The following is a 17,357-nucleotide window of genomic DNA, read 5'->3' on the forward strand; positions in this document are numbered from 1 at the left end:
CCGACCGCATACTCTTCGATTTCCACTTTTTTTTCTGCGCCGAGAACGTGTTGCATTTTTACTCCTTTTCTTCCTTTCTCTTCTCGAGCACTCTTCCTAATTTGCAGATGTACATTCTTTTTTGGCTACTTCTACTGCTAATCCCCTTGCAAATCAGCCATCCCTCGCTGTCGCTGACACTTTCCCACGAGCTCATATGCACTATCTTACACACACACACAGAGAGAGAGAGAGAGAGAGAGAGAGAGAGAGAGAGAGAGAGATGTAACTTAACTGTTCCGTTGCAATTGGACAAACAAACAAATAAAACAGGAATAGAAATAAATAAAAATCCGGCTCGACATTTTTTTTTTTAACAAAAGTTTTTATTAAACGTTATTCTCGCCACATATCAATTTTAGCCTGGCGAGTGTTTCTCCTTCTTCCGACCGCATACTCTTCGACTTCCACTTTTTTTTCTGCGCCGAGAACGTGTTGCATTTTTACTCCTTTTCTTCCTTTCTCTTCTCGAGCACTCTTCCTAATTTGCAGATGTACGTTTTTTTTTTTGGCTACTTCTACTACTAATCCCCTTGCAAATCAGCCATCCCTCGCTGTCGCTGACACTTTCCCACGAGCTCATATGCACTATCTTACACAGAGAGAGAGAGAGAGAGAGAGAGAGAGAGAGAGAGAGAGAGAGAGAGAGAGAGATCGATACTTCATTGTATTTTACACATTCCTCCACTTCAGTTTTATGTCTTTTGCTTTACAAGCTCTCATGCATATCACTTTTGAAATTTCTGATCAGCTTAGTCCCACGTTTCATCATTTAAAATTATCAGACTGGCTCGCTTCGAGGCCACCACATTACAACACTATATATATGTATGCATTTGCCGCTATGTTTTGCAGGGAGAAAGAGATGAAAGACAGATTAAAGACGAGTAAAATGTTGTCAGAACGTGAGATGCTTGATCCGCAAGCGATTTCACCTTTGGATCGAGCAAGAACGAGGAAGCAAACGGCCACAAAGACAAAGAAAAAGGTAAGTTGGAAGTTTGATAGAGAACAGAAGCTAGTTTGGCACAAGGCAATCGAGGAGAGTGCTTTGATTTATATTTGAAGAAAAGGAAAAACTTCTAATGCAAAATCGATGTGTTAATATCGATGACTCATCTGATTTATGTTTGTTGACATTTTCACAGAATCTGTGTATTAATACGATAGCGTGTGTGTTATTTTCTGTGTCACGCTTACATCCGGGTCGTTTAATTGTTATGTACTTATATTTCTTGTAATAAATAATTTTACCAAGAATTCTTCATAAGTTTTGGTTTCGGATTCGATTATAGCTGATGGCACTCAAGTCATTTATTTTTTTATAAATAATTTTACCAAGAATTCCTCATAAGTTTTGGTTTCGGTTTCGCTTTTAGCTAATGGCACTCCAATAATCTATTTGTTAAAAATAATTTTATCAAGAATTTTTCATAAGTCTTGGTTTCAGTTTCGATTTTAGCTGATGGCACCTTAGTAATCTATTTTTTACAATAATTTTATCAAGAATTCATAAGTTTTGGTTTCGGTTTCGATTATAACTGAAGGAACTAAAGTTTTATATATATATATATATATATATATATATATATATATATATATATATATATACATATTCATAAGTTGTGGATTCGGTTTCGATTCAAGCTGATGAATCCAAGTCATATAGATATATTTTTTATTTTTGAAATCGCAACTTTACAATATATAAAAATCGATAAAACATTAACTCTATAATAATATATACAAAATCTGCAAGAATTAAAATGTATTTATGCATACTTTACGACCTGGCTACAACGGGAATTCCTGCTAGATTGGATAAATACTTTTGCAGTTTTAACAAAAGAGCTACAATAATATCAGAGCGTTTCCATTTACGTTGAATATCTACAGAATGCCAACATCAATATATTACAGATGAATGAGTGCCCTGTGGAATTTCCATAGGTCCCGCTAGTATATATTAATACCGTATTACCTTTAAAGAACGTACGTGTGTCACGGTTTCCAGATTATAAATTATTCGATCGAAAGATCCTATTTATTAAAAAGGAGGCTAGACGGTTATAACATACTACGAACATTAAATTATTAGTATATAGATATGTTAATTTAATGCTTGTAGTATGTTATCTCCTGTCTTCCTTTTTAATAAATAGGATCTCCTGATCACCGAAGACACAATGAAAAAACAATTAAAAAAAAATGATGGTGCTTTTGGGCCGTATGTGAAACTAAAATATACATTCTTTGTCTTCTGAAAATGATCCAAGAGTAGTATCTGTTCTGTCTAAAAATGGTATAATGATATCGTGGGGTTTCCGTTCGCGCCGGGCGTCCATAGAATGGAAATATCTCACAAACTCTTATTGGAGATAAACCGTAATAACGAGATATATTCTGACAGTGCATTGACCAGATTACTTAGATAAATACTTTTACAGGTTTAACAAAAGGACTATAATAATATCACATGGTCTCCATTCACGTTAAGCGTCCACAAAATGCCCAGCAACAACATGTTATATGTGAAAATATCGCTGTGGAATTTCCACAGGTCCCGTTAGTAAATAATAGTTAGTAATGTCTTTTATTGTTGTGTTGCATTAGTTGTATACAGTCTTAAATCTTTCTTATCTATCTATATACCTATATAGTTGAGTTTTTTTCTCGCTCTGACATTGATATTAAAAGTTCACTTTTTCTGTTTAAAAGTTATTAAAACGAACTTACTTACGAATATACTCAGTCCTAGGGACAAACATATTCAACTTGCCTCCTCCCTTGAGGCTTGCATTCACTAACATCCGTGGGCTTGGAACTAATTTAGCTGATGTTGAAGCATTTCTCCTAACAAATACCCCGGATATCTTAGCACTAAGCGAGACTAACCTACACTCCTCCATCCCCTCTAACTACTTTAACATGCCTGGCTATCTCCCACACTGCCGTAAGGACTCTGACAGACATATGCACGGACTTGGAGTTTACATTCGTAATACTCTTCCCTTGACTAGAGAAACAAACCTAGAAACGGACGATCAAGCCTTTATGTGCTTTAGACTAAACATACAACACAACATTAGCTACTTTTATTTTCTCTACCGTTCTCCCTCGACCCAGGACTGCACCATAATAAACAAAGTCTCTGACAGTATAGACACAGCACTCTCCCTCGACACTAGCGCCCAAGTCCATGTATTTGGTGACTTTATTGTTCACCACAAAAACTGGTTTGGATTCTCTAGTCACACAGATGCAGCGGGCAGCACAACACATAGTTTTGCTATATCTCACTCCCTATCACAAATGGTTACGTTTCCAACCCGTTTCCCTGACCAGCAAGAACAACAAGCATCACTTCTAGATCTGTTTCTGACTACAGTTCCCGAGGATTGTACAACAAATGCTAACAGCCCACTCGGGAACGCTGACCATACAGTGATAATGGTAGAAATCGCCCTAAATTCTAGACCCAAAACTGAAGAGCCAGTGCTCAAAACAACGAGATATTATAAAAAGGCTGACTGGGAAGCCATCAGAGATCTTATCAGAGATGCCCCATGGGGAAATATTTTTTCTCTTCCTGCCAAAGAGTGCGCAAATGAGACCACTGAATGGTTCAAAACAGCAATGGAAGCACATGTTCCCATGCGGAAATTTTATAGCAAGCCCCACTCTCCCCAATGGTTTACTTTGACTTGCGCAACTGCCATTGCTCAAAGGTAGCATGCATACCGCAGATTTAACCGACATAAGTCCAGTTCAAACAAACAGAAGTACATAGAAGCTAGAAATAACGTTAAGAAAGAAATAGCGACAGCCAAGAGAGAATTTACTGAAACCACTAAAAAACGCATTGAAGCACAAAACTTAGGAACTCGTGACTTCTGGAAAATCTACAACAGTGTAGTAAATAATGGGCAATCAACAATTCCCCCACTAACCAACAATTACGAGGTTGTTTGCTCAGCAACCGACAAAGCTAATATGCTTGCCAGCCGGTTTGCCTCGAACTCCACACTGGACCCTTCCAACCACCCCCTGCCTGAGTTTCCTTTGAGGACAGACGCCTCGCTAGATGATCTAAAAATCACCCCTGCTCAGGTACATGCTATCATAAAAAGTCTTGACAGTTCAAAAGCATGTGGACCTGATCTCATCCCAGCTGTGCTATTAAAAAAGTGCTCAGCCGAAGTAGCTCCAGTTCTCTCCAAACTCTACAACAAATGCCTTAATGAATCATGCTTTCCGGGCTGTTGGAAAACCGCTTCTGTGATACCAATATTCAAGAATTCTGGCGAAAGAACTGACCCATCAAATTATCGCCCCATTAGCCTCCTCCCACTTTTCGCCAAAATATTTGAAACCATAATTAACCATGCTCTAGTCCGGCACCTTACAGATGCTAAACTTCTGACTGACAAACAATATGGATTTAGACAAGCCCGTTCCACAGCTGACATCCTCACTGTAATCTCTGAACGTATATATCATTCACTGGACAAAGCGGGGGAGGGCAGAGCGGTAGCTCTAGATATATCTAAGGCTTTTGACAGGGTATGGCACAAGGGTCTCCTCAGAAAAATTAAATCATACGGTATCACTGGTAGAATACTTAGCATAATTAACTCCTTCTTAGATAAGAGAAAAATCCAGGTTGTCCTCGACGGTCGAACATCTAAACAGTGTGATATAAATGCGGGAGTGCCTCAGGGGTCTATTCTTGGACCTCTATTGTTCCTGATATTTATTAATGACCTCCCCGACAAAACTGCCTCTGAGATGGGTATATATGCTGATGACACTACACTCTATAACAGGCATGACAGGAAAACAAATGAACACATATCTAAAGAAATGGCAAAAACACTAGAGGATAACCTCCAATCTGTAGTGGAATGGGGACATAAATGGATGGTTACATTCAATGCTGCCAAGACTAAACTTGTTTCCTTCAATAACTACAAGAAACCTTCTCTGCTACCAATAGCAATGGCCAGTGACTCCCTGTCTGAGAGTACATCTTTCAAACTGCTTGGCCTAACGTTCACAGGAAACATGAGTTGGAACAATTATATTGAAAACATTGCCAGGGCCGCTGCAAAAAAGGTAGGCTCTCTCTACCGTGCTAGAAAACGACTAACACCTGAAAGTATCTTGTACCTCTATAAGGCCACCATTCGCCCATGTATGGAGTATTGTTGTCACATCTGGGCTGGTGCGTCTACTACTAGTCTCTCGCTCCTAGACAAGGTTAAAAAAAGAGTCGCCAATCTAATAGGCCCTGAACTGGCATCTAAGCTTCAGCCTCTGTCCCATCGACGAAACGTTGCATCCCTCTGCTTGTTCTACAAGTATTTTAATGGTGAATGCTCTGACGAACTGCATACACTTGTGCCCCCACGACGCAGACACCCTCGACAAACCCGACAGGCAGCTAAATCCCACCCCCACACAGTAGAGATCCCTAGATGTTTCTACTCCAGTAGTTTCTTCCCCAGAACCGCTAGACTCTGGAATTCCATTCCAGGATCCTGCTTCCCTAACTGTACTGACATGCAGAAGTTCAAGTGCAACGTGAACCGACATCTTGCTGCCCAAATCCCTACATAGTGCCCCAGTAGTTGCTAACCCTGATAGTAGCCCCCTACACCTGAGTGGCAATGTGCTTTGTTTGGGGTGAAAATGTAATAAAAAAAAAAAAAAAGTCATAGATATTCGAGAGACTGCATGAAGGTTAACTAATTTGTATATTCCTTTGAAAACGAGCATCAAGTAATTATGTGTTCATTTCTTACAGTTTCTTACTAGATGATTGGTTTCATTTCACTAGTTGAATTCTATTTATGCATAGTTTCTATATTCTGCATAATTGTGTAGAATTTAAGATGAAAACGTTCTGGCACACGAATATATATATATATATATATATATATATATATATATATATATATATATATATATATATATATAAATGTATGGCATAATCACGTTGACACACCCACTGGATCACCGAAGTTAAGCAACATTGAACCTGGTCAGTACTAAATGGGTGATCATTTGTGACTTCAAGGTGCTGTATGTGCTCTCTGTTTATCTTGACATTGTTTCCAGTCGTCCTGCCACTGGATTCAAACAGTGCCGATTCAGGAGAGGTGTGGTTGGTGATTACACAACCCTTACCTCACAATTAAACGTGCAGCAGCCTCTACAAGGGGGTATCCTTTGTCTTTCGAAACTGAATGGAGACATCAATATATATATATATATATATATATATATATATAAAGTGACTTTGTCTCTCTCTGTGTAAAAGGTCTCCATTAAACTCCGTTTTGAATATTTGGTCTGCAGAGTTGAAACTTAATATATAGAGTATTTGGACCTGTAGCACATTTTCGATTTGGTTTTTAGCTGGTAAAACTTGTTGCTAAGGGGTTAAAAGTGAATATGCGCCCATACTGTGACTGTGATATAAATGTATTTTTGGTTTGGTATATTTACTTCACATATATATATATATATATCCTTCATTCATCTCAAAGGATTCAAAAAACAAAAAAAAAGAAACGTCCAGTACGGATTCGACGATGACCGGATAAGAATGAAAACTTGGATTTTTAAGACCAAAAAATTCAACCTTGATCGCCCTTTAGGGCCCATGGCGCAGTGGATAGGGGCGTTGAGTCTCTATGGTTCCAGTTGAGCATTGTCTGAAGATAGCGGTTTCAATCCTACCCAAGAGGATTAGTTGGCTAAAACGTGGTGAGACAACAACAACTATGGAAGGCAGTAATTAATGAGGATACAGTTAAGAGACTCAACATTTCTATCCTGTCACGATTAAACACCAGAAGATTTGGTTGGTTGTTTTTGTTTTACGGCATATCAACCCTTTTCAGGTTATTTAATGCCGAATCCAAAGATTTTGAAGAAAAATTTTTTTAATAGAATATATTTATTGTTTTCACGTCGGTTTCTATTTAACCCATAGTTGGGACCCTAACAGGTACTACCACTCCGGGTCAGAGTGGACCTGGGAGCAATGGTAATTAAAGGGTGGCTCCACACTCCCCAAAGCCCAGAAGCTGGGGCCTCACCACTGGATATAGTTTAAGGTCATATCCAGGACCCCCCATTGAGGGACTTTTACTCTCTGCAGGGGGGCAGTTGGCGTATTCTAATGCCCCACCGACAGAGCCAAAACACCTGAAGAAGGCCAGGGGATGAATTGGCGGAAAACGTGGTGAAACAACGACTATGAAGATGAGGATAACAGTTCACAAATAAATAAATAAATGAAACTTATTTATTCTAGTTAATGTAGTTTCCGAATATATTTGGTTATGGGGGTGTCTATACCACTTCCAGAACCTTTTTGTTTTATTTTCATTCTATAGACGTCCGGTGCAAACGCACGCCCCACGATATTATTGTATCATCTTAAGACAGAATAGATACTACACTTTAATCCTAGCCTGAAAACCAAGAAAGTGTATTTAAGTTGCAATTTTGAAACATTTTTTTGAAATTTTCACACTGACATCAGATAGAATTTTTTAAAATCACTTTTTTTTTTTGAATTTTCGTCGATTGAGCAATCCCATATTTAAAAATAAAAAAGAGGCAAAGGGTAATGATGTACGTACAAACATAAAATGGCTTTAGCATATTATTCTATTATTATATATATATGTAGCAAGGGCACCCGGCGTTGTCCGGTCCTAATATATGCTTATAAATATATTTTAAATTCATGCAGCTTTCATATTTATTACAGAATCAATTCTCTATTGAATATCTACTATTTCTACTATTACATAAAAGGAACTTTGTTTGCGTGTGCGTTTGTGAGTTCGTTCCCTATGGCCTCGAAAACGTCTGGACTGATCTTTTTTGTATTTCACACGAAATACTCCAGCTGCTTTAACTTTAGGAACTCATTTATTCTTTACTAGCAGGGAATGGAGGCGGCGTTGCCCGGTCGTAAAATACGCTTAAATATATTTTAATTTATGCAGATTTCATATTTAATATGACAAAGCCAATTCTCTATTGAATTCGTGGCCCAAATAAGATCTTCTCGGGATCGCTAACCCACACTAGTTTTTACGAGGAATGGTGCACCTTCTCCAAATGATTTTGCTTCTAGTAACAGCACGAAGCTGGATACTCAACCAGACTAGATGAATTCTTGTATTGGAATTCAGTAGGATCAAGAGACCACAAAAAAGAAATGGTTAATTGGGGAGAGTAAAATCATGTTCTCAACTTCTTTACTAACTCACTGTTTGAGTTATTTTTTTTTTTTTACATAGGCGCCACCACTTATCAAGGCCGAGAGGCCACTCAAGGATAAGGGTTAAAGAGTGTGCAGTAGTCAAAAGGACAATATAGTAATCGACAGTAATGGAAGTTCGGTAAACTTGTTAACTTAAGTGGAACGGCTCATCAGAAACTTGTTTACGTTAGACTTGAAGACAACCATTATTATAAACAGCTGGAAAGCAGGAAAACGGAAGACAATTCCACAGGCGTGCAGTTCTAAGAAAAAGCTTTGTTCATGGAATATACGTTTAGGTTAAGGCACAGATAAAGAGTGGGGGGAATTATTGATAGTGTTTTCAGCTAGACGAGTGTTTTTTGTGAAAGTTTGACGAGGGGGGATCATAGATTGAAGCTCAGCCGAACATTTTCCATGAAAATAACGATAAAGCAGAGACAAACTCGCAACATCTCTTCTGTGAGATAGAGGTTGCAGGGAAGAGAAAAGGACATTTCCCACGAGGCCATGAAGTCTACTTTGAACCCTATAAAGATGAACTTTAATGGAACATTCGAATATCAATGTATTTCATATAAAGATCAAATGTCAGCCCCAGGAAGGGGATCCCTTGATTTTTTTAGCATTTCGACTGAAGTAAAATGAAATGAAAATAGTTGTATTACAGTATCGTCTTTTGGTTCATTAACGATATGGTCTAAGACGATATCTACATTAGGTTGTCCATCTGTTTAAGTCTGATATTTTAATTTGTGGAATTATTTGTTTATTTCCAGCCCCGTGGGCTAAATTAATCGTTTGTTAAATGCGAATGAAGAAGGATTCCTATGTACTCATGCCCCAGCCTTGAACCCCATAGTAACGTTTTTATTCTTATTTTGTAATTGGTATAGTTTTCAATTTTCAAGTTATAAAAATCAAATAAAACAAAAAATAAAATTTTTATGAATGTGCGGTGAAAAAAAACAACAAAAAAAACACCCGATGCGCCTAATTGTACACTTTTATTTTTGTTATTAGGTCATTGAGTACAAAAATGTACCTATGCCGTTGCAAACGATATCTGTGCATACAGTAGCGAAAGTGCTCTCCGAAAAAACTGGACAAATGCGAGCAAAAGATCTTCGAGATGGTCAGTATCAGAAATCTCTCTCTCTCTCTCTCTACATATATATTTGTATAATACCAGCCTTTTCTCCTCTTCTGACAAGAAGCATTTAGCTTCGAAATGCCCGGGCCTAAAGAGTTTTGTCCCCTATTTCCCTTATTAACTTGATAATGTAATAAAGTTCCTATGTAACTTTACTCTTTATCCTTTTAACTTATATATATATGATAAAATAAATAATAATTTTATGCCTACAGTATTTACAATGTTTTATGCTTATGCAATCATCAGTCTAAGAAATGATAATTACTGCTGTTCGAGAGATTTGAACACAGTCAACAAATCTACCTATTGCTTAGCAGGCCAGCGCCTTCCCTCCAGGCCACCAGCATCTACCGCGTAATTGGAAGGGAATCAAGTACCTATGAATTCCATGTTACGTGGGCTTTCACAATTGACAGATTATTCACAAACAGGAAGTTGGCATGATGCGTTTTTGCTAATGTTGACTGCTTTTTCTTAATTTCCTAAATAGGGTTCAATTTTAATTTCCTTAAAGAAGTTTTATAACGATAATACTTTAAAATAAATATTAACAATTTTTATACCCGCAATCATTAGTGTAGAAAGTGATAATTACAACTGGTCAGGAGATTACCAACCAAGTAACTAAGCTACCTTTGGTTTAACAGCGAAGGTGCAAATAATACAGTTTATTATAAGTTTTCGGACTTTTTTCGAATGGGCACTTTGGTTGATAGTACACACATGAAACACTAGTCCCCTTCAAAGTAATCACCTCCAGTTGCACTGCACTTGTGGTATCGTTCAAGCAACTTCTGAAAAACCTCATGGAGTTCTCTTGTGTAAACGTGTCAGTGACCTTCGTCACAGCCTCTTTCATCTCCTCAATTAGCTCATAATGACAGCCTCTGTTTTCCTTGAGCTTAGGAAATACTCAAAAGTCACAGGGGGCAAGGTCTGGACTATTGAAAGGATGAAGAACTGTATTGATGCCATGACGTCTTTCTTTCTGATCTTTAAGCACTCTTGGGACAAACTTTGCGTAAATCTTTTGCGTCTTCAGTTCTTCGTGAATAATTGTGGGTACAGTTTCCACACTGACATCAAACTATGCACTTATTCTCTCTACAGACACAAGGTGATCCTTATTCATGAAATTCTTTATTTGGCCAATCAACTCTGTTGTTCTGACTTCCTTACACCTCTCATCATTTCTCACAGACTCCCTGCCTTCCTTGAATCTCTTATGCGGCTCAAAAACTAATGCTCGATTCATGCAAGATGGTCCAAAAGCAATCAGAAGCATTCCATTTCTGTGGCATTTTTTCAAGTTTAAAGCATAATTTTGTTGTATATCCTTCTTCTAAAGTGACCTCACGTCCAGATTGCATGTTTGAAATTCCCCAGCTGTGACAAGCAGGCTTTAGTAGGATGTATTCCAATTCCTGCTGTAGCTGTTTAACTGAACCTGAAATCATAAAAATTGGTCAATCATCTCACAAGATGTGTAGCAATAAGATACTGAATTTTTCAGAGTCTGCGACAATTTTAAATGCATGTACGAAAAAAAAAAAAAAATTCTAAAAACTTATTTAAAGCATTTTGTATGTATGTTATACTTTTATTTTATCTATGTGTCCGTTAGTTAATCTGTCATAGTTCATTTTAAAATGACATTTTCATTAGTAAAAACATGCAGATTCAACTAAAACAAGAAATTATTGCTGATACGTAGAAACACTACTATGATTTATGCCATATTTATAGGGAGCAACCTGGGTAGGGATTTGCTCAGCAAGATATTTTTTCACACTACATTTAAATTTTTGCATGGTGATACAACCGAAAAAACAATGAGCAGGAAAGGAATTACAAAGGCAAGTGATTCGAGAAAAGAATCTATTAGAAGAGAAAATCTTCCATCTACCTAAGAACTGCAACACTGGAGGGGTAAGATTTGGTTGTTAGTTCGGTCGGTTCTGGACATTTTTGTTGAAGGTATACAAGAATAGTAAATTCATGAAAGCACATTTATAAACGAAGTGCAGGCATACAAACCTATGGTTACATGATAGGGTAAGAAATTGGGAGACAGTGTGGGACCTATTAGGGTAAAAATTCATTTTTACACTCTATCCAAGGGAAATAGTGTTTTTTTTTTTTTTTCTGTCATGCTCAAGGTAAAAATATTTTCTTTTTAAATAGCATTTTTATTGGTTCATTTGCTTTGGTCTGTCATGCTTAAATTTAATATAATATTTCCTTTGATTACAATTTAAATAGTTTTTGTTGATCTATCATGCTTAAGTTTAAAGTAACATTTTCTTTGGTCTGTCATACTTAAGTTTGAAGTAGCATTTTCTTTGGTATTATTTGGATTCTTCAGATTACTGTTGTTATCTTGAGTGTTGTTTACACAACGTTTCGATGTAACCGCCGACCTTGCCGAACTCAGGAATCTTTCTGTCGAATTCAAGAAACTGCATAATTTATTTAATAAAACAACTGAATATTACCAAGAACTCTATCTGCTGTGCCATGGGTTCTTGCAGTCAATTCTCGTACGAATTTTAGGAGACTGAAACCTATTTTTGTATCTAGATGTACAATATCACTATTTATTACTACATTTTGGGGTAATTGTGCCAAATCCGGGGGTAATTGCCTCAAGTGAAAAAAAGTGCTCTTTATATGCGTGGTCGCCAAAAGAGCACTTTTAGCTCGTTGGCGCAGTTATCCTGGACGTAGCGCAATTACCCCAAAGTACGGTGTATATATATATATATATATATATATATATATATATATATATATATATATATATATATATATATATATATATGAATAATTAATTATGAATAATTCTAATCTCAAAAAATCAGAATAGCATTTTCTTTGTCTGTCATACTTATGCTTAAAATAACATTTTTGTTGGCCTGTCATACTTAAGTTTGAAATACCATTTTCTTTGGTTTATCACGCTTAAGTTTGAAATAATATTTTCTTTGGTATTTCATGCTTAAGTTTGAAATAACATTTTCTTTGCTATTTCATGCTTATGTCTGAAATACCATTTTCTTTGGTCTATCGTGCTTAAGTTTGAAATATTTTTGGATTTGTCATGCTTAAGTTTAACATTTTCTTTGATCTGTTATATTTAAGTTCAAAATAACATTTTCTTGGGTCTCTCACGCTTAAGGTTAAAATAACATTTTCTTCGTCTATCATGCTGAAGTTTAACATTTTCTTAGATCTGTCATGCTTAAGTTTAAAATAACGTTTTCTTTTATCCATATGACATCAGAACAATATTCAGAAGCGATTCGACTCTCTGGAACCATCTTGTGTGAGTCAAGCCCTCTACAGAAAAATTCATGATTAAGAACTGTGTATGAGATCCCATGTAAATGTGGAAAACTATGCAAAAGTGAGATATGTCCACTAAAAGTATGGTTAGAAAAACATCGAAAGGCCGTAACGCGTGGAGAGATCGAAAAGTCAAGTATCGCTGACCATATCTGGAAGGAAAAATGAAATGCGATGAAATAAAAATTATAGAGAAGAACGGTGAAGAGTAAGACGACTCAAAGAAGCAGTACATATAATGGGTGATGATCGATCAAGTAGACCTAATATACAATTTTTTTTTTTTTACATGGAGGTCACCACTTATCAAGGCCCGGAAGCCACTTGGGATAAGGGTTATTGTGTGTACAGTAATCAATGGGATAGTATCGTAGTAATCGTTTGTATTGGAGATTTGATAAAGTGTCTTACTTAAGGGGGCGGTTCATCAGGAATTTGTTTATGTTGGACTTGAAGACATCCAAGTTGTCGTCAGGTTGGAAACAGGCAAACGGAAGAGAGTTCCACAGGTGTGCGCTTCTACTTAAATTGTCTCTGTCATGAATAATTTCTCCCCCACTGACCGAGGACAGAAAAGGTGGAGTGTAACATCAGAACAGATACTACATTGTTTTATCCCCCCCGCCAAATCAACAGAGATTAGACAATTCCTGTAATAATCCGATCAGTGGGAGTAAAGTTCTGTGCAGTTCTAGGAGGTCCTCCCACCCAGATTTCTCTCTTTAGGAAAGGGTTAGTTAATTGTTAATCGCCTGAGGCATCCTCACCAGGGAATGCCGACCGGGCTTCCCAGGCACTTTTTGCAGGTCAGAGTGCTCCTCCTCGGGGGCACTGACTTCTCAGTCCCACTTTCCGATCCTCGTGTCATAATTCTAGTAATGGGAGAGAACTAAATACTCAAAGGCAAGAAGATATTTCCCTACGATTTATCTCCGTAATATCAACTCATTATAGATTTATTTACTTCTAGCAAGAAATTCCTTGGAATGAGAAATGTATTTAGTCAAAAAATACGTTAAATATTTTTTGTATTGTTTTGATCGGCTTAGTGTTCTCATCTTGAGTGTGATTTGTGCAAAGTTTCGGTTGGTGTAGCTTATGACCTTCGTCAGGTATCTTAGAAAAGAAAGGAGAAAAGTTATTAGCTCCAGGGATGGTTTCATATTCTTGGAGTTGTTTTTTGTTTTCTTCACCGTGGTTTCGTATATGTGAAAACAATTTGGTTGAGAAGTGGTGGGTAACTTTAATAAAGTTTGACGGGATTGTCTCTCTTTATTAAAGTTATCCCCCTTGTTAACTTTTTTCATACATACGAAACCACGGTGAAGAAAACAAAAGCAACTCCAAGAATATGGAGTTAGTAACTTTTCTCTTTTCTTTTCTAAGATGTCTGACAAAGGTCGGAGGCTACACTAACCTAAACGTTTTACAAATAACACTCAAGATGAGAACGATAGTCGGATCAAAACAAGTAATACAAACAATCAGCCCTCATCTAAAAAATTCAGACCTGAAATATGTTTTGATAAAGCTGATATTTTTTTTTGGGCGGATAGCGCAAAAACTTAATTTTTGGAACAGACCCCCCCCCCAAAAAAACGATAACACATAGCAAATATGATTTTCTTGGCATTTCTCTGAAAATAGTGTCTATTGTATTTTAAATACAGAACTGATCCAAATGAGACAAATTAATAAGTTACTAAGTAATACTGTGCTACATATTTCAATACAAATAATGAAATCACATTGTAAGAGAAAATCTTTGAATTACTCCTTCAGCCCAGCACCTCTTAATAGATAATGTTCTTTTTTACCCTGTTTCTTTCGAACGTTTCTTTTTTACGTAATGTTTCACTGACTTCTTCCCTCGATGAAGAACTACTGCACATTAAAAATACGAATTCCTTTTTCACGCCATTACAACAACGATCATATATCATTATAATGATCAATTTCTCAAAATCGGAGCAGAATTTACTCAATGTTATATCTGCTCCAGATATAGTATGGAATCGATCAAGTCGATTGGAATCCCTTTTTCATTATGTAAATAACATGAATTGAAATATGTTTTTTTTAAAAATTCAGTGGTTAGATAGAATCAAATATCTCGTTATCAGATTAATAGTATTAAAGTTTGAACTAAAAAATTAGACTGACATTTATATTCTTTTATTGTGCATGTGTACTTACAAGATATTTGTATGTGTATGCATATATTTATGCGTGAGTGTTACATATGTGTGTGTGTGTGTGTGTGTGAGAGAGAGAGAGAGAGAGAGAATGAAATGAAATAAAGCATTTCAATACTTGCTTAATTAAATAAATATGCATAAAGGCAAATAGGGATCGATTTCCTGTGTGAAAGTAATATGATTCGAATTCAAAATCAAATTCGATTATTGTTTTCTTTCGAACGCTTCTGGCTGATGTCGTTTTCCACAACGTCACACGCGTCAACGATGTTTGCTGTGGATATCACCCCGGTGTTTATTCGTTGCAACAGCGTGAAAAAAGGATTGAAATCAAATGATATTAAAAGGAAAGTGTTTTCTTTGCTTTTCTAGCCAGAAATTAATGCCTTTTAGAGAACGAAAAATGTTAAAACTGTCAATAGAAGAAAACCACTTTAATTATATATATATATATATATATATATATATATATATATATATATATATATATATATACATATATTCTATACTCCTATAAATTCGTTTTTCTTTTATGTGTATTGATATTCATATTAAAAACCCTCTTTTTAATTTATTTAAAAAGAAAATACAATTTTTTTATATATGGGTTGTCGGATTGCCTTCACTAGCAAAAGATCTAGCTAATTTACATATTTTTTAAACATTCATTTTAATTAAATCCCTATTAGTTGCTTCGATGTTCTAATGAAATGATCATCTTTAGTTAACTACTACGTGTAATTATATATATGAAAATATTCTACATGACTTATACTTGCATAATATTTGCTTAAAAGCTTTAAACACAAAATTGTTTCCATATATATTTATGTATACGTATATATTTTTGTTTAACAAATTTTGCCTACCAAACTCCTCCTAATGTTTTTGGTTTACAGACATGAAACTTCATATATAAGGTATTTGAATCCATGCAAAACTTTATATTTGGGTTTTAGCCCGGAATAATCGATGCAGAAGTGTGAAAAAAAAAAAATGAAATTTGCCAGGTGAAGGTCGAACGCCGGCATTACGAATGCATGACGTAGTAGCTATTAGTTCATGTTTTAATTTTTAGCCTTGCAGTAAACATGTTTTCATAGCCCAGTCATTGACGGCAAAGGTAAAATAAATCGTGAGCTGAACGTTTTGGTTTGGATTCTCGGTGTTGGCGCATGATTTTTTTTTTAATACTTTTTAAATCATTACTATATATTGCATCCAATCTATCTATCTATCTATCTATCTATCTATCTATCTATCTATCTATCTATTCGTTTTTCTTTTGTGTGTATTGATATTCATATTAAAAACCCTCTTTTCTATTATTATTTATTTGCTTTCCTACGAAAGCAAAATGTGACACAGGGTCATTTTTATGTAGGGTTAAACCAGCTCCTCGAAAAAAAGGCAAAAGGGGCACTCTGGTTGGATCAAAAAATAGGAATTATTATAGAGGGTATTTATTTGCCCCCCCCCACCGAGCAAATTAGGCACAACGCCGATTTTTCATGTGAGGAGTGAAGGGGAAATGGGGATCAACTCCCCGAGAAGTAGGGGAGCTGGATAGTGAAAATTGGTATGAAGGGTTTCCCCATACATTGACCAAGATCCTATATGTGGGGCTGTCCCCACATATGGTCGCCGCTTGCAGCATCTGCCTGAACAGACACTACACCCCGACCCCGGCCCAAAGGCCAAGAAAAACAGAAAAAAGGCAAGCCTCTCTTCTATTTATTTAAAAAGAAAATACAATTTTCTGATATATGGCTTGTGGAAATGCATTCCCTAGCAAAAGATCTAGCTAATTTGCATATTTTTTTAAACATTCATTTTAATTAATTCCCTTTTAGTTTTTTCGGTTTTCTAATGGGATGATCATCTTTAGTTAACTATTACGTGTAATTATATTTATGCAGATATTCTACATGATTTATACTTGCATAATATTTGCGTAAACTATTTACAGTAAACAAACAATTGTTTCTATATGTATTTATGTATACGTATATATTTTTGTTTAATCTATTAGTCTATCTATCTATCTATCTATCTATCTATCTATCTATCTATCTATCTATCTATAAAAATGAACGTATCTGTCTATCTGTGTATCTGTTTGTCTGTGTATCTGTGTCTGTGTGTGTACATTTCTCTACGCAATAACTCTGTCAATTTAAAATCTACAGACTCGAGATTTGATATACAGGGTAGCGAGATTTGGGAAAATCGATGTGATCAGTTTTCGGCCAGAAATTTGGCGATTTATGGGTCAAAGTTCAACGATTTGACCTTTGAGAACTCTACCAAACTCCTCCGACAATTTTGGGTC

The 17,357-nt window shown here is 36.1% G+C and overlaps 1 protein-coding gene across 2 annotated transcripts in view; it reads left to right on the forward strand.

Annotated features, from left to right (window-relative positions):
- LOC145263072 (cilia- and flagella-associated protein 221-like) overlaps positions 1-17,357 on the forward strand; it is a 521,858-nt gene that overhangs the window by 123,274 nt on the left and 381,227 nt on the right. For both annotated transcript variants that reach the window (XM_080119938.1, XM_080119937.1), the window contains exons 7-8: positions 895-1,027; positions 9,350-9,461. In XM_080119938.1, the coding sequence (XP_079976064.1) occupies positions 895-1,027; positions 9,350-9,461 (245 nt within the window). The remainder of the gene's footprint in view (positions 1-894; positions 1,028-9,349; positions 9,462-17,357) is intronic.

The sequence above is a fragment of the Euprymna scolopes genome, chromosome 38 (assembly GCF_053919585.1).
Source record: "Euprymna scolopes isolate OS-2025 chromosome 38, ASM5391958v1, whole genome shotgun sequence".
Taxonomy (NCBI): Eukaryota; Metazoa; Mollusca; class Cephalopoda; order Sepiida; family Sepiolidae; genus Euprymna; species Euprymna scolopes.